Here is a 24717-nt window from a genome sequence, read left to right as displayed (position 1 = left end):
TCTAGGATGGAAGAAATGTTTCGTTTTAGAGTTAGAATAGCTTCGAGTGCAAAGGGTCATTTATGGGAAAAATGAGTAGGTGAAATTTAAAACTGCAGAAGGTTTAAAATGATTTAACCCTTTGCACTCGAAGCCATTTTAGCTCTAAAACGAAACATTTCTTCCGACCTAGAATATTTCCCTTCTACGTACATTTTTTCATGCTATACATACGAAAATGGTGCAATTTACTCGTACAGTACTGAAAAGTTTAGTAATTCATTAAATACAAACAAAGTTAATAATGTAAAAAATATTTTGAATAATGATACAGGAATGCTTAGTGGCGCCTGACAGTCGCCATTCGAGTGCCAAGGGTTAAAAACATCGATGTCAACTTGTTGAAATGATTAAAGAAAGAGACGAATGTCTATCGGGCTCCTGTCTCTTGGCGTTGACGCAGACAATTTTTATCCCGCATAAAGATCCACAGTCTAGTAATGAAAAAGCAAAGATCCTTTATTGATCGTAGGAACTCGTGAAAAAAACTTGTTGTCCTAGGCCCGATGAATTTTTCAGCGAAACGTTCCTTCGCCACGAAGTTATCGCGTAAAACAAACCTCTCCCAAGCGGGGGCGGGGCTTTAATGTAATTTTTGTGAAACGATTAAATTTGTGGCGGCTCCCGAGAAGTCGTTTCGCAGTATGTATCAACCTCTCTCGGGAGACGAGACTTCGTCTCTCGGTGTTTTTGCCTGAACAGTTCTGCTTCTTTGATTCGTGCTCCACCTTGACCGTCTAATACACCGGAAAATTGTGGAAAGTATATTCGCCGTGACACACGCTGCCGCGGACAGCTTAATCACTACCGTAGATCTCTGCCGCTTCCGTGAAACCGATTTATATCGCCAGTCTTTACAAAACTGGGATCGAAAAGTTGGCAAGAAGATGGCCGAAAGACGGCGAAACTCGGTGAAAATATAAAAGAAACCCTAATCGTTGGACACGTCTTCGAATTAGCGAAATCTCTGCTTGCTACCTGTCTATCGCTATTTTTACATAACAGAAAGTCTTTCGACTGTCCGACGATTTAAGCTTTAATCGAATGCGACGACCTACGGATCAAATTTCAATCCGAATGTAGATTGGTCACCACATTCTACGTCATTCTTCGTCAGTGACGACGTGCCCCGGTTATCGGAGGGGGCCGACCGCGATCCACGATCATTTGAACCCAAGTTCGTCGCGAGCTTCAGAAAAGTTGTTGTAATGGATTAACAGCCGGAAAGTTTGCCAAGAAACGTCGGACGTCGAGACTTCGGACGGTTCTATCAACGCCGGAGACTGGGAGATCGTCGAGATCCACTGGTAAAATTCGATGGGAAAAAATCCGTTTCTAATCTCGAGTGTACGTTTTTCTAATCTTTTTAAACGTACTCTGAATTTAAAATAAACCTTTATTGTAGTATAAGCAGCGGTCAGACCTGTGACCTCCCCTAAGAACGGCCTGCCATATCGTTTTTTAAATGGTAGATCATTATTCAATTCGACATTGTTGTTGCTACTTCTCCACATTATTCTCATTACTTACACCACCTGGTCATTGTTGAAATGCAACCGAGGGCGCTTATCTATTACTTGTTAGATAATATCATTTAATATTTATAACTGATTGTTCAACAGGAAGAACTTCGTTGACCCGTTTCGCAACGAATGACTCCGCCATTTTCAAATATTTCGACTTACAGAAAATTGTAATACAGATCTGAAAGTTACAGTTTTGTAGCTGCAAAATATTAGGACTTTTCATTTGGTAATTATCTGTAAAAAAAATCGGAAACTTGGCTTATCTTTATAGAAATTAGGGTTGACTTTCCCCCTTAAGCGCTCGTTGTACCTTATTTTCCCCATTTCGGCGAAGTTTGGAGAACACAGCGAGACACTATCGAGTAGCAGACACTAATTCCTGTTTGATTGACGATTCGATGACGTTAAAATTACAGCTGGACACGCTCTACAGCGGTGGAATTGAAAACGAGACGGTAGAGAGGAAAACCATAGCCGAAACTTTCTTTCGAAATCAAATACGCGCGTCGGTCGCTGGTAGAACTTCACTTTGACTGTATGCCACAAAGCTTACAGAACCAAACAATGTGTTTTACAAGCACATACGCACACGGTCTACTTTTTCAAACTTCCAGAAATTTTTCTTTTTCGAAACAGCACATTTGCGTCGAATCCACGAACTAGAAAATTTCGCCGCGATTATAATGTTCGACCGAGGTGAACATGTGTCTCGACGGATCTTCGGAATAAACTCTTTGAAAGTCAAACATATGGGAGGGTTCGTTTCGGAGCAGCAAGGGTGGGAGAGCGACGTACAACCCTAATTTTTTCGTCCGTCCCATGGACAATCCGTGGCGCATAAATGTCCGAAAATATTTCTTTCCACCCCTCGACCGATGCTAATTTCATTTTTGATCCTTCGAAATCCCCTTCTTCTTTCTGCTACTTTTCAGAAAATTTTCGAGCATTATTTCCACTGTTATGTCAACATTTTACTGGGGACAGTAATCGGTCAACTGTGAATTTTGGTCGCCGAGTTCCAAATAAAGCTGCAAGATTTTAGGAAGATTGTTTTATTCATTGTTGAGCATTGTTCTCCGTGTTTTGTTAATCTTTTTTAATAATCACACAATTGTACATTTCATTTAACGAATCCCTCATTATGCTTAGAAGATAGTGCTTAAAGATATAAAGAAAATTGTTTTTTTCACAATTTGCAATTGTGTTTAATAAAAATCATGTTTACCATTCTCTTATATTTACACAGTGCATGCAATGGTGACTATCCGGATAGGAAATGTAGAAAAATATAATAATACATATTAACGTAGACGCTTCACCGAGCACGTATTATAAACATATACTATTTATTAGTGAAACTAATATTATCCAAAAATACAGAAAATTATTCTGCTAGTTCAATTGAAATAAGCTCCGGCAAGACCCGTGTCGGAAAAACGGAAGAAAGATTAGAACAATTTACGAATATCAACATACTGTTTTCAGCTTGTTAAGATCATGAATTAAATGTTTATGTGGCTCCTGCTTCTTACCATTGATGCAGCCAATTTTTATTTTACATAAAGATCCGCGGTCTAGACATCACACAGTGGCAAGTTCCTTTATTTTGAAGATTTATGTGTTGCATTTCATTTCGGAATGCTAAATCATAGTTTTTCACAAATACCAATTTCCAATAACAAGTGTACTCGTCATTGAGGAAAAATTCTGATAATCATTTTGTTAACGGAAGACAGAAGAACAAGCAGAAACAAAACACATAACAAACCAAATATGCATGAGTTTGGGGAGTTGAAGTGGGGAGCGAACGAGCATTTGTTGGTCTGGTTTAAACGCATCAGTGCAGTTGCAATAGTGACGACTAAAAGACCTGCATAGCTTTTTCCTCTTCCCTAATTAGGGGAACAGCTATGTATCAAGCGAGATCAAGCGGAAAATTTGTTTAAATAACCCTTGAAGATTCCTCAAGAAAGGTTATCGTTGTATTTTCCTGCATTAATTTGTGATATTGCGTGTTATTGTCATTTCTTTGCCGACCATAGACTCGTAACGGAGTATCGCGTTTTGCTTATTTAGAGTGCCTAATTCTAAACCTACATGGTCTCACTAGTTTTGCAAGTGGCACATTTACAGCGTAAGATTAAAAATCTCGAAACAAGTAACGTTAACATTATACATCGTTTTAGTAAGTAACATAATCCAATTTAGTAAATTCTAACGACACGGACGTGATTTCTTTGCTATTTTCGAGAGATAAAGAAGAAGAATAGAATTGATTAATTAGTGTATAAACTTCAAGAAACTGCTACATGAAAAGCTAAATATATTTTACATCCATCGAAGTAACATCATTGTTACATGGAAAGAAAATAAATATATCATTCTGATACTTATAACATCAAGAAAAAAGGACATTATTATCATTTTAGAGTCATAATAATCATTCATTATTTTAATTATTATTATTTATGCCATAGGTAGACAAATATTACCATTGGCCAGTATTTCGGCGAAACTAGCTATTGTGCGTATTCTCGAAAGTGTTAACCGCGCGTTATGCAGTATAATTTGGGGGGGATTGTTTATAGAACTGTCGTTTTCAGCGACGGAGTGGCCGACTCGAGCGATCTCGAGCCTGAAAAGTGGCCGGGAGACATTGTGGGTGGACCCGGCCTCGAACTGCCGCCCCCGCACCTTACAGACATCGAGAGGACACCGAGTTTCCAGGACTTTTCCAGGACTTTTCCAGACGATGCTGCGACAGGTGGGCGCCGACCTGTTCGCCCAGCAGTCCCCCGACTCGCAGAAGACGAATTTCCAATCGTCCATCGCGAGCGAGAGGACGCTGAAGAGAAACAACGACGGTGAGTATTTTTCCACGTTCGCAAGCAAAACAACCATGAGAATTTTCCGCGGGAAAAATACGCGGAGAACTCTTCTTCCTCCGGCGATGTTTAAATTATCGGTTTCGGGCCCGTCAGTTTCTTCCGCGCCGTCTTTAAGTAAACATTTTAACATTACATTTTATAATTATTGAAAGTACAGACTCTCGTACGACAGCATCAAAGAATTGTTTAAAAGAGACTGTGCGTATTTTTGTCGCTTCTACGGTAAGTCGACAGTCTGTTTAAACAGTTTTGTTTTCAAACAGTCTTCCCAACACTAGGCTCAAATCGCTTTCCAATGAATGCGCCTTGTTCAAATTCCTTTTCAATGTACAGTAAGGTCTTGATCTAAGCCGCACGGAGCTGTACGATCTTAGTCAGTTTGCCTAGCCCCTCGGTCGCCGATCTATGTCGGTGCACCGACCCGAGGATCCGGCTTAGATCAAGCGGTATGCCCCGCGGTAGTGTGGACTTATATCGAGAATTCACTGTACTTCGTTTTAATCCTAGACAACTAAGCGTTCGTGACAATGACGATCAGAAAGTTTGATCGAATGCTTCAATTACTAAATTCAATACAATAAATAAAAGGCATTCAACCATATTCGTGTCTCCAATTGACGTTGTCGTTTTCGTGCATGAAGTTCAGTTATCTAGAGTTAACGAATTTCCAATTCCAACATACAGTACGTTTAGTGTTGTAGATAAAAGTAAAAATGGTAAGTGACCATCGGCGATAACCGACACTATCGCAATATGCTCCATAGTGGTTTGCGCGATGGCATCTGAAAAATTGAAATCAACCTTGTAATACTTTTGAGTTATGTGTATTGTTCGACTCTCTCGGACCCAGAAATGGCTTCTTTTCCCCGAGATAAAAACCAAAATGGCGTCGTTCTTTATCTTGCATCGTGAGAAGGTGCGAAGATCAATCGAACTAGAGTTCACGCTAAAATTAAAAAACTTCCCGTCTCGTTTCACAGTTTCTGAGCCCGGCGTGAAGGAGTTGCTTTTGTTTAGCATTTTCGTGGAATAATGTGAGCACACCGACGATCGAAATTAAAGGAGAAGCACGGTCAATCGCGGGTGGACAGCGTCGATGTTTGAGATGGTGTAACTTCGTTGAAAAAAATCGTACAGGGGTGTACCTTCGCTCATTCGGAAGGGCGGAGTCTCTATTTTCATTCCCATAAAATATTTTTTTCCTACAATACTTTTGCGCTTAGCAGCAGGTGAGAGAGCGAGGATAGTCCTTCTTCTAAAGGAAAAACAATTTTGCAAATTCAAATGTGTCTATGGAGTTTGAACAATTTTTCCCGCGACTCAGACTACCATGGATTTAAAGATTGAAGTTTCCCCTTCCCAACGAACCCTTAAAACTTGAGGTACGAATTTTTCCTGCCGTTTTATTGCAATTCGAAGGTACACTGGTCGCTATTTTCCGAATTAGTTAACAAGAACAGTGATCGAAATTGAAATTTACTCTTAATCTTCTTACGATCATATATATTTATGCAAATATAGGTAACAAGTTTTCATTTTTTAATCGGATAAGGACGCATTTGCGACGCATTTTGCCGGTAACACGATTCCCTTGAGCACCGCAGCTGCGCAGAACGGTCCTCGTCGAAATCTCATTGTCAAGAAACACGCATAATGCCCATTAACAGAATTAGATTGTTCGTCCGCAGCTGCTATCTGCGCGATAAACGTTCACGTCTAATTGAGCAGCTCGGATCGTCAACACTTTTCCGCATAATAGTCAAAGCTAATCTCAATCGTTGTCGAACGATGTGTCGGGACTCACATCCACATTATACCGGTATTAAGTTCCTCAAATTAAGTGCCTGAAACAAACGCGTGTTACGATCTCGTTAACATATGTTCAATCGACCGGCTAGGCTGACGATGCGCATTATGCAAACTCGGAATAACAAATGTCCTCTGAGTCCTACTTACAAGCTCGAAAATTCCTTTCGGTGAGAAAAATGCAAATGTTTCACACGTAACCGAATCACATATCAGCATTAGCTACCAGTGTTGCGATTATGGCAACCGGAAAAAGACGAGAGTGCCATGTCCAAAGGGCAGCGATAAAATATCTAATGATGGGAAGCATTAGAATAGAATTTCTCGTCTAGAGAATTATCATTACATTATTTCCATTTCGTTTAAATGCGTCTTCCGTGGCACTTTTTATTTTCCAATTTGTTTCCAGGTCTTTTATACCTGATTGGTCCGTGTTTTTCGTTAACAACTCCCTAAACAAGCCGCGGAGAACATTTTCGTGAAGGAAAAAGCTATCTCAAATGCCCTTAAGAATTATTCCTTTCAAGGAAACACAAAATTTTTGGGACACCCTGTACACTTTACTATGCAAGTCTTCGTCAATTTATGGCATCTGCAAATTTCGAAAATGTAAGGAATCTTATTTCCGTCCGCACATTTTCTAGGCAGTGAAATATACTTTTTCTGTCTCATCCTATTATACGTTCTCTAAAATTACTTATGGGAACAATAACTCTCGTACAATAATAACTCGACGTTGATTCAATTGTATAAATATAATCCCTCGTCATTTTACAATTGTAACATTCGATCGATTTATTGGACTACTGCACCTTCAAATATTAATAGATATTAGATATACAAATGAACAACAATTCGATTCTTCCAGCCACCAATCGCAAAAAGAAAATCAAGCTCTTAACGAAGCGTTCAGCCAGTGTACTCCGAAACTTTAAACCATTTTGCAGGAGACGGCTTCCGTTTGTTTTAAGTAGTCAAGATTAATTATTCATCGCGAGAACGATTAATCTTTTAAAGGCTTCGAATGATTCGTTTGTATACCTAGTAACTATGGGACAAGCTCCTAGCTGGCATGAGCAAAAAGAGAACCCGCGCAGCGCACGCTGTACCACTGTCTGGCCTAATCCGGTGTTTACTACTGGAGCTGCCAGAGTATTTGCGATTCTACTGCGGGGGAGTTTGACTTTATCGATCTCTTGCAGACTCTAAACAACATTGTTAACCTTTCAAAGACTGCAGGTGGCCCGAGGATTTTCTCCTTAAATTGTTAACAGCTGTTAGCTCTTGAATGCGAAAGCCGGCTTACCATTTGAGAGTCGAAGTTTTTCGAAGAGTCAGACAAATCATTTCATCAAATACACGATCTTCTAGCAGCTAATTTAATTTAATGATATCTGCGTCAGTTTTCGTAACGCAGCGGCGAACGACGACATGATTGCCATGATCCATGGGTTAGATCGTCGATCAGTATGGTCGTCGTGGTACAAGGTCGTCGCTAAACGATTCGTACGAAAGTAAAACTACGATTGAGCGCCGGCGAGACCGTGTTAAGGCAATTTCACACGATACCCGGAAACGCGAGCGACAGTTTAAAGTTACACGTGCAGCATAGGAAATCACTATGGACTCGGTGCCGACGTCTACCGATGAATAATTCATCGTCGAAGGCAAAAAAATATATCGGTAAGACAATGCTACCGTCGTGGTAGTATAAATATTCATCAGACGCGGTCACACGAGTCAGATGAAAATTGAGTTGAACAACGATCGCGGTAACACGATAAATTATTTCTCTATTAACGCGACTAGATACTCTCCTGTTACCATTGTCGTTACTCTTGTACCTTGCAAGCGATTCCACGATCACATGTGTACGATCATAATTAGCTATCATTAATAGTGCAATAGTATTAATAGTGTAATAGTTAGCTATAATTAATAATTAACCATTGGCGACGTTTTTATGGAGCAATGTCTACAAGAATAATTCCGTGGCTGTGAACTACGCAATACTTTGAGTCATTTTCGAGCAACGTTGACCCGTGTGAATTGAATGCCTGTTCAATAATGTCACGCGCCACTTAAGCAGATAGTACTTCATGAACTATTGTTCGCCGTTCCTTCACGATAGTCAGCAAAAACTGCTTGAACGGTTTAAGTCGTGCTTCGTGCAGGAATGAATGAAAATTCTACGAAATTGAAGAATCACTTCGCCGTACACAAATCTTTCCACAACTTTAACCTACTATAACTTTGTGAAAAAGTATCGTACAATAGTCGAATTTTATAATTGTAGTCTACAATAGTCTTCTTTGAAAAATTAAGGTGACCCTGATGTCTCTGGAAAAGAAATTAAGGGCAAACACTTTTTTTTTTCATACGTCGTGTGAGCCCAATTAAGATTCGCTTCAAAATGGTTCTGTACACCATTACAACAAGAACAACCGAACCTTAAATACAGTGTTTTGTCGACCATCTGTCTCTTTAAATTAATTCAGTATACACGATATGAACATTCCATAGCCAGAATACAAGCCAAAACCCAGCGTTAGGTTAAATAAGGAGTGGTCGGTGGATTTGCGGCCCATCAACCGGAAATCCGGGGTTGAAATCCAATATGACTCTCTTTATCCGGCCCCTTTTTTTCTGGCAGGCGTCACTGATTCGAGGAATACCCTAAATATACGACAGTATTAATGGTATTATATACCTTCTCAAGCAGGTACTTGACGTCGCTCCGCGACCCTAGGGAAATCAAATACCTTCTCCCTTCCCAAAATTTAGTCCAAATTGATATGGATCTTCAGAAATTGAAATGTTCTAGAATCCTTATGTTTTAACCCTTCGACGTACGATTTTACGAATGATACGAAACAATTAAGCAGAACAGGGATCGATGCAGACGCGTCCAGGAAGTTCCAAAAATTTTGTTCGCGACTCGGACCACCCCGAACTTGAAGATCGAAGACTCCCCTTTACAACGAACCTTCGAAATTCGATGTACGAGTTTTTCCTGTCGTTCCACTGCAATTTGCAAGGTAAATTGCGATTTAGAAGGTGTAATAGAAAATTGATGTTTTTGGTCGCGACAGAAGCCGAAGGAAAAGTGACATACTTGTTATACTTGTCGAATCAGGCAAGTTCAAGGTTCCCCGACCTTTCGCCACCGAACAGTTTCGTTAGGATGATTATCGTATGCATGTGGTGGCTCGCACGAGTCCAACCAGCTCGAAACGAAAACGCGTCGGAACGATTTCCCGGCGAGGAAAGAATAGCATAAAATATTCATAGATTCGACAACGTTCGATCTCGAAGTTCACCAGCCCTACAGTGGGCCGATTCTATAAAATAGGCGGAATTAATTAGAAAAAATTTGTTTAAGCAAGTAATTTCGTAATGAGTGAAAGAGAATTACAACTAATAATAATTTCATAGCAATTTCAAAGCTCTTTGATTGAAACACCCCGTAGAAGGTATATAAAAACGAAGAAGAAGAAGGTTAAGAAGGTTATAAAAACAGTTTCCCATTCTAGCAAATAAGTGATTCTAGAATCAGACTCGACGGTTTCAAAAATCCCTAAAATCGTTCTGTCTGTAATTAATAATTTATAATCAACAGAGGCATGAATTTTGTCGAGCTTTTTACCATTCTGGCCCACTGTACGGCCCGAGCAAGTAATTAAACAGTTCCCGGTAATTTGATTTCGCGTTGCAGCGAAACGCCGGACGCATTAATTGGCGGTCTCTGCGGGGGACAATGAAGAAAACAATCTCCGCAGGCATAAACGGCCCCTGACATTGTCCTAGAAATTTTATAATATTTAGACGGGTTATTTACTCGGGCCGGTTTGGAACGGTTCATTATCTGATAGCGCCGAGGCGCATACATTTCCATAACTTTTAATGTCATTAATGTTATTCATTGTGGCCAAGGTTTGGAGATCATGAATTTTCAAAGACATCGATATCGTTCATAATCACCCCAATCCTGTTCCATCTCGGGGGACGGGGGGGGGGAGCCGGAATGTTGATGTTGAAAATTAAAATATTATTATAAAAATGAAAGTCTTGAACAGTGATCTATAGTAATCAATCGCGAAATAACCCGCGTGTTCCATTTTGTGCAACAGGTGTCGATCGCGCGGTAATCGATACTGTTGCTCCTTCCGAGAGAAATTCTCCTCTTCCCTTTAAAGTGTTTCTGTTCACTGGCAGAGATGTTTATTGATTGTTACTCCCCATAAAATTAACATCGAAAACGCCGGAACGGTTTTGACGCAAAGACGCCAGTTTTTAGGAGGGATGCAATTAGTATTTCTTTTTTTGCGACTGTGTTTTGTCCGACAGCTATACGTTAAGCCGACATTAGCTGCCACTGTTATTCCCCGTTAAGTTAATGCCACTTCCTGACATTGTCAGTCGCCTTTAATTCATTATATGTATATAACGGATTACTATTTCTGTCCGTTCTTTTACGACGCCGTGATAATGGTGTATTACGAGACTCATCGATGTCTCTGGTTCAACGAATGGCTCTTATTACGATCATTGTTATTCGACGGCGAAGCAACAACGCTTCCTGGCGTCGCCAATTTGCCATAGTTAATTTTACGACAGCGTTCTCTGCACTTTCACTTTCGCGATAGCTTGGAAACTGCCGGGGCGCTTGTCGTTGTCGTCTTGCGTACAATTCCAGTCGCCATTAAAATTATCACCGGTCGTCGATGTAAATTTTTCCTCGATTATATCAATTTTTCTCGCGACTGGGGCTACCATGCATTTGAAGACTGAAGTCATACGAACATAACGGGACCTTAAAGAGTGCCGTTTGATTTTTCCCTGACGATTTAATGCAAATTTGCAGTTCCGTCAGCATCGCCAGCATTTTTGTCGAAATAATTTAGCGGAACATCGATTCAGACGTGTCTGCGAAGTTCCAAAATTTTTTCGGCGACTCGGACCACCCCGAACTTGAAGATTGATGTCTGACCTCTGCAACGAGACCAGAAAACTTGTTGTACGATTTTTATTTGCAACGTTATCGCAACCTGTACCTTCAGCGTTGGAGTAGCACAAGGGTCGCCGCGCGAATAGGTGACGGACGCCATTAAAATCGCCAGAAAACGGTGGAAAAAATATGGGGAAGAGAGAGAACAAATTGTTCAAAATTGGTTGGAAAAGTTGTTTTAGAAATTAGTAAAATAGAAACTGATGCGACAATTACATGGAAGAATGAATGAAAGATCGAGAAGCTCTCGCGACACGAATCCATTCGCCCGGTTTCGAGGTCGAAGGAGACTAAATCGCAAGCGAAACATTATGTTCTCCAGATTACATCGTCAGCCCTCATTATTCCCATTGTCCCACGTACCACGAGGCGTACCGGAGGTCGCTGGAGGAGCCAGAGAAGTTCTGGGGCGAGGTGTCAGAATGCATCGACTGGAGCAAACCGTGGACGAAGGTCCTGGACAATTCCAACCCGCCATTCACGAAATGGTAGGTGTTCATTTATAATTTATATACGTCGTCGGGACGCCATCGATTCTGTACCTCGTTAATCTTTCATGAGCCATCATCCCGCAGACGCTCGGCGTCGCTGGAACATCGTTCCCGCGAAACAGAATGTTGCCAATTATCCTATAAAAATGTTTACTGCGAGACAATTATCCTGCGTCCGATATCTTCGCCTCGTTCGTCGCCGACTTTATTTAAACCTGAAGCGATGGCGTCGTTTCGATGCATTTCTGCAATGTTAATAAAATTCTGCAAAGGATAATAAAATTGCCAAAGAAGCGACGCTACTAGTAGATTATTTACAAAATTAGACTACGGATTGTTATGCAAAATAAAAATGGTCTTAACAAGTCAACAATAATACCAGAATTATTTATTTTACATTTTTGCCATAAATGCGTGAAATCCGTGGTCTACATAGAATTTTAGTGAAAGAGTTGAACAGGTGGGACCTAAGAAATGAATAGTACAAAACAAGGTAAAGATTTTCTAATAATGTTAGGAGTTCGTTAAGAAAGAGGAGGCTGACTACTTAACTACGATAAACAAGTAAAATATGGAGCGAGAAAAAATGTGGGTGGAAAAAGGAGAGGGGGTTGAATGAGGTAATGGAAGAACGAATGAAGGCTAAGATAATGGAGGAACGAAAAGGTCAAGGTGTTGACCGAGTCCTCGGTTCCTCGAGGGTGAAGATATCAAATAAATGTAACTAACAATAATCCTGTGCAGCTTAGATCTTAAATGAACTTCAGGGAATGCAGATGTATAAAATTAAAGATGCATTTGAAAAGGTTCGTCAACGGAGAATTGAATGCCTGCTACAACGCGGTCGATCGCCATGTTCTGGCTGGGAACGGTAACAAGGTGGCCTTAATTCATGACAGTCCGTTGATATCGACGATCCGAAAAGTGACTTACAACGAGATGTTTGAGAAAACGTCAAAATTAGCTGGATGTCTGGCAGAGATGGGTGTAGGCAAAGGGGACGTCGTGATTATATACATGCCGTTGATTCCGGAAACCATAATCGCCATTTTGGCGACCGCGCGGCTCGGTGCTGTCCATTCGGTAGTATTCGGTGGTAAGTGTAATTATCGCAACTCAATTTTACCGTGGAGACCAATCCAGGTATTTCTTCCTCTTTAATGGTTTAACTGCGGATCCAGTGAACTAAACATTTCTATAAAATGCATGCATTGCTTTATAAGAATGACAATTATAATACATGCTCGCATTAAGAAATTCATTCAACCATTTCCCATGAAATGAGCCTCCATAATTTCGACAATTTGAAAATAAAAAACCGAGTCCCGGTCATTTGACCGGAATTACAGATCTTGAGAGATAAAAGTTGTAAAACGATTAAACAACACGCGGAAGTTAAGGATCATTTTTGCAGGATTCGCTGCAAATGAACTGGCCACCAGGATAAATCACGCAAAACCCAAAGTCATAATCGCAGCCAGCTGCGGTCTAGAGCCGACCAAAGTGATTCAGTACGTACGATCTGTCTGTTGCGTAAAAATTCGCATTCCTCGTTAATTCAACGACGATCAACGCTTATCTACACGCTATGATTTCGCGTACAGGTACACAGACATGCTGAACAAGGCGTTGAGCATCATCACCGTGCAAAAACCACGATGCATAGTGTTCCAGAGAAGGAACATATGGCAGAGCACACTCAGCAATGATCAAATCGATTGGGACACTGCGATGGCACGGTCGATACCCCATTCGTGCCAGCCTGTCGAGGCCAACGATAGTTTGTATATCTTGTACACCTCCGGAACAACAGGTAATTGACGTAAATGTTGCGATTTTATTTTTAACTACTCGACCTAATAGAATAGCGTGCCCAAAAAGAATGACTTTACCGAAATATAGTGAGTCGATTGCGGAATTGTATGCAAAATGAAAATTGTTCGCGTCAATTTCAAAAAGCCAAGGTCATCAATTCAAATTTTTCTACGACTGATACATCATCGTTTGCGTAAAGATGGCATCGCGAGGGTGGGGGAAGTTGAGGATTTTGTTCGCGATCAATAAACCAGCTTTTCGATCGAAGGTCAACCGAAAGGGATCCTGAGGACGATCGGCGGACACCTCATGTCCGTTTGTTGGACCATGAAGACGGTTTATGGGGTGGACAAGGACTCCGTTTGGTGGGTGGCATCCGACTTGGGATGGGTAGTCGGACTTTCGTACATTTGCTATGGGCCCCTGCTCTATGGAGCCACCAGCGTAATGTACGAGGGCAAGCCTGATAGGACGCCGGATGCTGCGCAATACTTCAGGTTCGAATCTGCAAAAACACTCGCTATGAGATTGACTGGTAAATCATTTCCGTTTCACTACAACAATCTTCTTTGCAAGTTGAAGAAGCAACGATCAATGATATCGATAATTGTCGATCCATTTCCATGCAAACTCGCAAACGATTGTTGAAATGCTGATTTTGTTTATAAAAATCTCACGTTTCACAGGGTCATCGATCAGCACAACGTGAACGCGTTGTTCTGCGTGCCGACGGCGCTTCGAGTGATAAGACGCGACGATGAGGACCGAAAACTGAGCCGGAAGTACTCGACGAAGTCGTGAGTCTTTCATCCTTAAACAAACCTACTACATATTCCTCTCAGCGTGTATTAGATTGCGGATTTTATGCATTCAAACATGAGAATTTCGAAGTGTCGATCAACTATAATATTTTCAAATTATTAAAATGCTTAAAGAATGAACGAACTTTTTATCTGGCCCCTGTTCCTCGGAATTGATGCAGAAAGCGTTTATTTTGCATAATGATCCGCAGTCTATGCTGCAATTAAACTTCGAGTCTTCGGCGCCAACTCTTCCGTTTCTTTGAATCGTGTCGCAAGATTCTGTGTTTACACCTTCTCTTAAGAATTTCAATGAATTGAAGAATAGCATAACGACGCTCTCAGGATTTTCTGCAAAAATTAGAATGAAAAACATGTTCGGGTCACGTACGGTTCCAGGTTGAAGACCATATTCGTGGCCGGCGAGTTCTGCGACTACGAAACGAAAATCTGGGCGGAGATGGCGTTCAACGTACCGATTGTAAACAATTGGTGGCAATCGGAAACTGGACACCCCATCACAGCTCTGTGTTTAGGGTACGGCCACTGTCCTAGAATGCCGAAGAACAGCACTGGTCTTCCCATCCCTGGCTATCGCAGTACGTACCCCGAAAATCTTTAATCGAGAAACCAGCTCAAGGCAGCTATAAAAGAAAAACCTTTCTCGTCCGAAATTCCTAATATCTTGGAAATTGGGGTTAATGACATTTAAAGAATTTTAAGACGTTGATACATTTTCCGACACAACAAAATCATTAAGAAAATAAACAGGCGTCCACGTATAAAGATTCTGCGAAATTTCTGCTGCGCGAAGCTGACGGCGAATTAAAACTAAATGATAAGAATTGATTGCGATCGAACCTACCTAATTTTTAGTTGACATTCTGAGGGACGATGGCAGTATGGCCGAAGCTCACGAGATGGGCAGGATAGCCATAAAGCTGCCACTGCCTCCAGGATGCATCTCGACGCTATACGAGGCAGCCGATCGTTTCAAGGAGATCTATTTTTCTAGACATCCGGTAAGTCCGACGTGCGAAACGGTAAATGGCAACGTTGTCTAACGGATAATTTTGGTGACACACGTCTTAGGGTTACTACGACACGATGGACGTCGGGTACAAAGACGAGTGCGGATTCGTTTACGTTATGGCGCGCGACGACGACGTCATCAACGTCGCGGGTCATAGATTGTCTACGGCGGCACTGGAGGATGTGATTATGGCACATCCTGAGGTCACCGAGGCCGCTGTCGTCGGTGTTCCCGATCCGACCAAGGGGGAGGTTCCTTTGTGTCTTTACATAATGAGACCAGGTGAGAATTTACGCTTTCGTTGGCCCTCGTTACCATTTCTTTGACAGTGTCGTTTTAATGGTACCACGAGGACAGTCTGGGGATAAAACGATTTGGCAAGAATGCCGTGGGTGAAGTAATTCTTCAACTGTTTCCTTCGAAAACTTTGTTTAAAAGTTTGCAAATATAACAAAGATAATAGAATATAAACAAAGTTGTGAATAGATCCGCTTGGAACTTTGAGTTAGACTTTGATTAGAGTTGTGTTTAATTAAATTATTCGGTCATCTTGTAACTAGTGCAGATTTCCTTTCGTACTTTTGGAAGACGAAATAGCATAATCACAATGATTAGTTCTGGAAAATGTATAAAATACTAATGGTTATGATCATATTCTTGTATTTCGCAGGAAACACGAAACAAGATCTATATTGCTTGTAGGATAACCCGATACTTTAATTGCGAATCGATCCGACAAATTTCCCAGAAGAGATTTCCAAACAATCAGTTGAATGCCAGCGTGTTATACGAGGCTTCACCTTTAACTGTCCTATAAATACTCAAATGAGCTTGAAGCTCCAGTAATTCAAGAGTGTTACAGAAATTGACGACCGATGAGTTTGTTTTATTAAACAGATTCGACGAAAAACGAAGAACAAATTAACGAGGAGTTGGTGGCTGCAGTGAGGAGGTCTATAGGGCCCATAGCATCGTTTAGGACCGCAGCACCTGTTCGAGCTCTGCCCAAAACACGTTCGGGGAAGACAATCCGCAAATCTATCGCCATGTTGGCCCGATCCAAGCTCGTCAAGGTAAACCGCGCGAAAATAAACGTTCCTACTCGCAAAGAAACACTAAATTAACATTGGAGAATGTCCTGAGTAAGTTTTCTGGAGTTAATTTCGAGCAGGCATGGACAATAGGCGCCGTTTGCCCCGGGAGCTGTCGTAATTGCCCCCGGGGGCATCTTGGGGGCGAGTGACGTCAGCGGAAGAAGAAACTTTCAGTCTCGAGAACAGAATAGAAGATTATCTCTGTTTGTACAGGGTACGCCAAAACAACGGAACTAAAATTAAAGATGCCACAGCAGAAATAAATTATATTATAACTTACAATTCATTATTCTATCTTGCTCTTTTTCATTTTAATTTAACAATTGTATTACCTGAGACTTGACAAATCCGTCCAGTAAACATTCCACGATACCGAATGAATATCTAGTTCACAGAATGAATCCAGTTCACAAATTACCCATATTTACATAGAATATGACTAACATTGTGCGCGTCAGCAATAAACGTTTTGCCTCAAATATCGTTACAATAGTTCCGGTAACTTCGAAGAAAATTATTATTGTTAGGTAAACAAATTTTAGTACACTCTTGAAATGTTGGTTAACACTAGGTTTACGGGACCCGTCAAAATGACGGGTTCTAATATTTTTAATTTACGATTACTGAGATTGTGAAGATCAATCTGCGTGGAATTACCTCAACAAACTTATTTCCTTAGGTATATATTATTTAAAAAATAGCTGAAAACTTGGATAGACACATTCCTCTTATTTTTACAAAGTAATGTAAAATACTCACTTTTAATGCTCCGTAAACCTAGTGTTAATAAACGGACCAAATTTGGAATTATAATACACCATACTTTTTTTTATAAAAAATTCCGAAAAATTGCCTTCTACCTAATTACTTGTGTCTAAAATGATCTTAAAAATACATGAGCCCGTTATTTTGGCGTGCAGTGCAGAATGGCCCTAGAGAGCCGGGTCAGTGCCCCGTAGGGCAAATCCGTGCCCATGCCTGATTCAAAGCGTTTCCCGTTGTCCGATAAGTACCGGTATAGTGAAACGGAATGTGAAATGAAATGCCGGGTCTCTCTTGTACGAGATAAAGAGTAATATCGTTTATTCATTCACTATTCGCCAATGTAAAATATACCGTTCTTCGTTTCTCTTCCAGATTTCAAGTACAATAGAGGACGCGTCGGTGTATCGCGAGATAAAAGAAGTACTTCAGAAGCTCGGATACGCTAAACTAGCGCCGGATCCTCAATGATAACTGTTAGTTATAAGCTTTTACCATTTTTTATTATATAAACTTTTGTCTCTTTTTTTTTTTTGTTTTCTTCTTCTCATAATCGTATATAAAATTGTAATAAACCTACGTACGATATATAGCTGACACGCATAGGAGTGTGTGTGTGTGCTTGAGAAAGACGCGTCGACGAAACTCCGATTACCCAACAGTTAATCCCATATAAATTGCACGGAAATCTATGTGTAACATTGTTCTGAACGGTACAATAAAGTGAACAATCTTCTCTTTTTTTTGGTTTTGTTTTTTAAGAAACAATGACGGTCTCCATCGTGATCGGGAAACGAGGTCGGAGCTCAAGCAACTTATAATTCATAGCTTTCCACTCGCTGTTTATAGGCCTTTTCTTATCTCTACGTTTAATAATTACATTTGAACGAATCGTTAATGTAAAACGTTAGGGAAAAAAAAACAGAAAAAGATGAAGAACAAGAATAAAAGAAATAAAAGCCTCCTTAAAAATTACCACACATCAATGTCGCATGCGTCATCGTGAGAGAGAAAAGGAAAAAAATCTCTGGTATACGTGGATCGCAAAATCTCGCTTTAATAATGCCAATTGTGATATAATATTAACAGCTTTAAAAATATAACATAATTCGTAAAACGATCATCTCATCGAGCAATTGGTAAAGATCAAAGCTGACTTGGTAACGTTCTGGTTAGTTCGTAGGCTTCGTTACGGGGAAAAAAAAAAGAAAAAGATGAACGCCGAAAGTACAATGTTATAAATAAAAAAAGTCAAAAACATGAAAAAAAAACACGAGAAGAAACAAGGAGATACGAACGTGTGTGCCCGGTGAACGTGTGTAAACGGCAAAGAAAGAAAAGAAGAAGCAGTCAAGAACGTGTAAAGAAAGCACTCACAACAAATGTATGCTTTGAAAATTCTCTATATTAACTCTTTCCTTTCGATTCAATCTCGACATATTCAATTTTTCGTTTATCGTTTTGCGTTTCGTCTTGTTGTTCCTGTGTCGCATTATCAACTAGTAAATCGTCGAGACTTTTTCTCCTGGAGAAGCACAAAGTTAAGAACATCTGGTGTTAATTAGTTGTTTAGTTACATCGATACAATTACACGAACGTTGGCAGCGTCGAACGCGGAATCGTATAAATTCTTGTTTTTTCTGCCATAAGAAAACGGAGCATGTGCAAGCGAAAAGCAAATGAACGAACTCAATACACAAAACCGTGAGAAAAACCAGAATTAACATCGAAATTAGAAGAGCAGTGTCTTTGTTGCAAATTTGTTTTTAATGACAATTTAATAAGAAACAGTATAATAATAATAATAATAATAATAATAATGGTAATAATAATAATAATAATTAATATAATTTGTTTTATAATTATAAATTGTCGTGTAACACTATCCGGCTGATTTTTATCTGAATAAATTTTCTGCCTCTCCTCTTTCCTTTCTCAGTTTTTCTTACCACCAAATTTTTAATAATAATTATTCAATAATCATTACAATAATATTAATAATATTTGTTATTTCTTTTTTCATTAGTTTGTTTTTACTCGCGGTAAATCGGTGATCCTCTCCCCCTGCCCTCATTCAGTGTCTCGCACCTCAGAAGAATAAAAATATCGTGTTTTACAATATTAAAGGAGACACCGGTGTATCGTTTGATCATTATTCGATTTCATATAATTAAACTCCGCTGCGAGTGTCTGTCGTTCCGCTTACCTAATTAGAAGGAACACGCGCGCGCTCTCGAGTTTCATTTACTTTACTTTAGCTGCTTGTCTCCTTTTGTTTTCTTTTTTTATCTATATAATCAAATCTATTTGCTTTTTTTTTCTTCCTCTTTATTTCAGGTTATAAATACCCACCCTCCCCCCTCGTGGTTTTCCCCGAACCCCGGCCCAACTGTCTGTGCATACGATGTAATGTGCTTCTTATTTTTTTTTTTTTTCATTTGACGCAAAACTTCGTATATAATTCATTTTTCATATTTTTTTTTTCATTTACTTGCTTCTTTTGCGTGTAGATGAGTGTATGTTACAATTAACGGCAGCCCGCGAATAGTTCGTTTACGCTGGTTAACGTTTTGCTCCTTGTTTAGTTGTTTCGTTTGTTTTGCTTTTCTCGTGCGTACTGTGTTCGGCTTTGCGTACTCTTCTGCATGTGTTCGTTCGTCGTATTTCCCAAAAAATTGATTAATAATCCCAATCCGTGGTCACAGTTGAGCAACATTTACTCTACCACTTTCAGCACCTTACCGATCGCGATAGTCTTATCTGGAAAATACAGGATAGAACCGGTTAGCGCGTGTATTATCGAATCGCTATATATAGATCCCCTGAGTACCGACTGATACTTTTCTTTGCCGCTATCTTTCGCCGGAGCGAAAAAATACTGTCCAAGAATAATTCACAGATTTTTATTACCTCCCCGCCCCCTCCCCAAATAAAGAAAAAACGAAATACTCACTTTCATCCCTGAGGGTGAAACGTCCCAGCTGTGGAAACAATTTAAACTTTTCAAGGCATATCACACCGGAGCATTCGATTCTCATGATGGCCACTTGGTCCTGTTTGACGAACCTCGGCCTGGTTTTGCTCTTCTCGCCCGTCTTTTTATCGACAAGACAGATCAGTGCCTTTACTGTGACTTCCTCCGCCGCGCAGTTGATGTGCATTACAGCACTATAGCCAGCACAGATGATGCTCTTATGCTCCAGAATAACAACCTGAGCGTCGAACACTCTTCCGGTCTTAATGGGATTGTTGCTGTCGCAAAGTACAAATCCAGGACTCACGTCCTCCTCCTCAATACCCTTCAACTTGATCTTTACATTCTCGCCGGGGCCAACCGATGTCACTTCCTCATCATCCGACCACAATTGGTCTACCGTCACTGCCGTCTAATAACACGCAAACAAACATATCAGAACGAGAACTGCCTCTACGATTTTTATACAAGATGTCTCAACTAAATATCTTATTTATTGTCATATGAAAAAGAAAACTTTTAAGAACGAACACTATTTCAAGATGTAAGTAAATAAAAGAGTAAATTCAACGATCTTAATAACCGTTCCAAACATCTTCAGATACTGTAGAACTTCGACTATCCGGGCCTCTGATGTTTAATCTTTTTTTTCTGAATATGGTCCGCAAAGCAATAGTTTGATTTTTAAAAATCCATATGCTACACGATTTATTGCACAATTCAATAAGGATATAGTTACGTACCGAAACTAAGTAATTGTTGTATTATCTACTGATTAGCACAGACCATCGAGGCTCTACTGTACTTGCATTTAAAGATTTAAATCCTGACCTCGTTCTATTAGATTTCGATTTACGATTCGTTCATACAACAATAGGGGAGATATTTAGGTGATCCCATTTAGCAGGGATACCCTGTATCTCATGCAACCATCGATACGTTACCCTATTAGGCATAACAAGTAGTGACTGTCCCTTCTTCGCTTCTCCAGCTTCGACCTTGCCCATCACCACTGTTCCCATGTCCTTATACTTATCAACAATTGGCATGATGAAGGGTCCGCTGTTCTTACGATTAAGCGAAGGTAGGGAATCGATGAAAGATATGAATGGCGGGCCGGAGTACCACGTACATAGATGTTCCGGTATTGGGTCTTTCAAGCCGATGCCTAGCTGCCCGGAAACTGGCATAAAGGTGAGGTCTTTTGCCGGGTTGAATCCCAGTTTGCGAAGGTATGGCAGTATTTTGTCTCTGTGTAGAAAATCAAACGAATAGTATATTTCGATGCGGATTAGCCGGTGATCCGTGACGCGGGCTCTTCGATTGTATTCCCGATACACACCTGCATTCATTGTACCTCCCCTCATCCCACTCGACGGTCGGATCATCCATCTTATTTACTAACACAACCAAATGCTTCACGCCAGCAGTTTTGGCCAGCATAGCGTGTTCTCTTGTCTGGCCGCCTCTGTCGAAGCCAGTCTCGAACTCGCCCTTTCGCGCGGAGATTACTAGAACTGCGAGATCGGCCTGTGCCGTGCCGCCAATCATGTTCGGTACAAAACTCTTGTGACCTGGAGCGTCCAGGATCGTGAAATGCTTTCGCTCGGTTTCAAAATACGCCCTGCCAACTTCCACCGTTTTTCCCTTCTCTCGCTCCTCTTGATTCGTGTCTAGCGCCCAACTCAAGTACCACGTTTCTCTACTTCTCTCCTTCGCTTCTCTCTCGTACTTCTCGAGGGTTCTCTTGTCCACCATCCCCGTTAATGCCATAATTTGTCCACCAATCGTTGATTTTCCTGCATCTGTAGCATATACAATCATTATTATCATCTTATCGTCCTTATATTCCTGTGCATACGCGTGCAAATGCACCACTTACCAACGTGTCCTATAAAAACAACATTAACATGCTCCTTTTTACTCTTAGTGTCTTCAGTTATCTTAACAGGCTTCTTTTTAGGTACTTTAACAACCATTTCTTCGTCTTCCTCATTGTCAACCTAGAAACAATTCGAATTTGAAATGATGATGCCAGGCAACCAAAGGGACTGTTTGACTACCTACTCAAGCTGTTCGAACGTTTCTTAAGGGAGAATTTAGTACGAGTATTAAGAATTGAAAATTAAACAAACTCTGAGGGAGCTCCTCCTATGTATGTCAGGCTATTTATAAAAGCTTGAGCATACTTCTTCATCTTCAGGAGTTAACAGAGGATCTCCATCCACCGCTGCTTCTTCCCAGGAGTCAGCTGGTTGATGCTCAGGACTAGTATTTATTTGATCAGTGACATTCGGAGGTGGAGCCCCTCCCCCGGCAGGCGGTTCCTCCACACGGCTGCCAATTGGATCTGGTAGAACCACTGGAGTGGTATTGCCTAGAACAAAACCGTTCGATTCCTTAGATTCGAATATCCTCATCCTACTTATTAGTAAACTACAGCTTTTATTCACTTATGACAAAAATATCAATATGTTAGGTTCAGCCGATTAAAATCATTAAAGAGAGAACATACTTTCTATTTAGCACCTGTTTTGTTCCCCTTATACAATCTTTATTTTAAGTATAGATCCACAGTCTACTTATTAGGCTCAATTTATCAGACATTAAATAGATTTATGATCTCTTACACATTCGACGTGATTTATAGATCACAGATCTCTTATATAATCGATCATCGAGCAATCAATTAAAAAGTAGTCATAAAAATACTTCTTACGTGAAAGTAATCAAAATTACATAGGGCAGACTTATATAATCAACAATTAAGAAAGTCTGAGCAATTGCACAACGATTACGCAGCGAATGAAATATTATATTAGCAGAAAAGGTTCTGAAAATCTTCCTGAAATCAATCTAGCACCTAATTGTCAACCGAATGTTTTGATCGCACGTGTAAATATTTTCTATTTAATATTAGCACCAGCGTTGCACAACGTTGAGTTTCCATTCGTAATATATGCGCTACGTAAGTACGTTTGCTTGTGCTACAAGGAAGAACGATTACCAATATCTGTTTACAACTGGAGTCTAAACATCTGATCAAAAGTTTCATTCGCTCAATGATCGTGTCCTGCGGTACTACCAGGCTGCGTGGTTCTCTGTGTGAGCAAGGCAATGGGGGTTAGTCGGAGCAGCTACAACAAAAGGATGGTAAACCTCAGCCCGACAGGACTGCACAGCTGGGAGATTCGGACTCCGACTGACAGATCGGTTACAGGATTAGTTTTGATTCTCTGTTAGAACTAACCATGGTGTATTTCAGGGGGCACAGAGGTGGTTACACTATTCGTCATGACAGCGACATTGCAGGAACTGTCGGCCGCGTTACTGTCCTGCGGTGAAGAATGAATGCAGAATGAAGGCACGAATTCCGCAGCGTTCACGTTCAGAGTCGAGAATTTGCTCTCGATGGACTTGTCCTGCGGCGGGCCGATGTCTCCGTTGTCCGCCTGCTGTTCCCACGAATCTGGTGCTACACTGTTCGCCATATTTAACAGAGTTCGATAGTCGAGCCGGCCTCGTGGATAAATCGTACACGAAAGTCACGCTATGCTACGTGCAGGATCTCGATCGTAACCGCGACTGCGATTGGGACGGGGTTTAAAAAAATAATTATTTACGATATCCGCGCACACCGTAACACGCGTATCGGTACCCCGCGTGCGACCCCCGTGGTCTGTTTCGTTGCTCCACTTCGCCGGAACTACAAACATCAAAACACCAACTTTCAACCAAGGGAACGTTCCTGCGCGCGTGCCGCGCTCGCTGGCCAATCGGACGGAAATCGACAGGAAATTCGACGAGCCGATTTACCGCCTCCCGACAAACAACCTTTCCAAATCGTTCTTTTTTTTTCCAGCCGCGATTTTTCCCGCAAATATCTCTAGCCCCGCGACCGGTTATGTTGGCACCACGAACCCGATTCCTGGCGCAACACCGAAACCCATCGTGATAACGTGGAACTTTCCACAAAAAAGCAATATGCTAAGGAGACACCCCGTTTTCACGAAACGGCCCCGCACCTTCACCAAACGGGGAACAACGACTCTCCGGGACGTGTTTCTTTCTAGTTCGTCGAAAATGACAGCGTATTTTTTACTGATTTACCCGCAGCATGAGCGTATATGCGCATGCATGCGCATAATGTGTACGCACTATATATAGAAAATGTTATCAAACTTATGCTTAAAGTGTAGAATTGTATATGTTAATACGCGTATTTATATCTGCGACTAATGTTCATTTCACAGAAAATAATGATACATTATTTTCTTATGTACCTCCGAAGGATTCTGTCGCTTAGGAAAATCGACTCGGAATGCATAACCCCATATCTTTTAGGTTTTCATATAATCGGTTTAGAACATATTAAAACGCTTGTTGTTACCTTGGAGAAAAAAATCTTTATTCTCGCGTATGAATCGAATCGTATGTACACATGTTTTTGTTTTCGTTATTTCTGTCCCACATAATATAGC

The 24717-nt window shown here is 40.7% G+C and overlaps 2 protein-coding genes across 2 annotated transcripts; one reads left to right on the top strand and one right to left on the bottom strand.

The window, feature by feature from the left end:
• Positions 1 to 1250: 1250 nt before the first annotated feature.
• Positions 1251 to 18002, top strand: LOC143356474 (acyl-CoA synthetase short-chain family member 3, mitochondrial). The gene is made up of 13 exons (XM_076792192.1): positions 1251 to 1346; positions 4169 to 4429; positions 11590 to 11755; positions 12565 to 12854; positions 13173 to 13269; positions 13363 to 13571; positions 13842 to 14070; positions 14260 to 14370; positions 14773 to 14972; positions 15250 to 15395; positions 15466 to 15688; positions 16304 to 16479; positions 17638 to 18002. The coding sequence occupies exons 2-13, from the start codon at positions 4318 to 4320 to the stop codon at positions 17731 to 17733; spliced, it is 2055 nt and encodes a 684-aa protein (XP_076648307.1). The 5' UTR covers positions 1251 to 1346; positions 4169 to 4317; the 3' UTR covers positions 17734 to 18002.
• Positions 18003 to 18295: 293 nt separating this feature from the next.
• On the bottom strand, positions 18296 to 24606 carry Erf3 (eukaryotic translation release factor 3). Its single transcript, XM_076792193.1, has 7 exons — positions 23487 to 24606; positions 22426 to 22613; positions 22119 to 22239; positions 21579 to 22041; positions 21181 to 21487; positions 20216 to 20648; positions 18296 to 20022 (listed from the first exon to the last, which is right to left on the bottom strand). Exons 1-7 carry the CDS (start codon positions 23725 to 23727, stop codon positions 19979 to 19981), a joined length of 1797 nt encoding a protein of 598 aa, XP_076648308.1. The 5' UTR covers positions 23728 to 24606; the 3' UTR covers positions 18296 to 19978.
• Between the last annotated feature and the right edge of the window lie 111 nt (positions 24607 to 24717).

This window comes from Halictus rubicundus, chromosome 8, assembly GCF_050948215.1.
Source record: "Halictus rubicundus isolate RS-2024b chromosome 8, iyHalRubi1_principal, whole genome shotgun sequence".
NCBI lineage: Eukaryota > Metazoa > Arthropoda > Insecta > Hymenoptera > Halictidae > Halictus > Halictus rubicundus.
This window is presented reverse-complemented; position numbering and strand designations above follow the sequence as displayed.

Bases quoted from the DNA above. Each gene is read 5' to 3' on its own strand.
- LOC143356474 (XM_076792192.1), top strand. From the start codon at position 4,318: ATGCTGCGACAGGTGGGCGCCGACCTGTTCGCCCAGCAGTCCCCCGAC. The intron at 13,572-13,841 runs GTAATTGACGTA...TTTCGATCGAAG, and splicing joins GTACACCTCCGGAACAACAG to GTCAACCGAAAGGGATCCTG. The intron at 15,396-15,465 runs GTAAGTCCGACG...CACACGTCTTAG, and splicing joins TCTATTTTTCTAGACATCCG to GGTTACTACGACACGATGGA.
- Erf3 (XM_076792193.1), bottom strand. From the start codon at position 23,727: ATGGCGAACAGTGTAGCACCAGATTCGTGGGAACAGCAGGCGGACAAC. The intron at 21,488-21,578 runs GTGTGTATCGGG...TTTTCTACACAG, and splicing joins GGGAGGTACAATGAATGCAG to AGACAAAATACTGCCATACC. The intron at 20,649-21,180 runs GTAACGTATCGA...GCGTGTTATTAG, and splicing joins TACTTGTTATGCCTAATAGG to ACGGCAGTGACGGTAGACCA.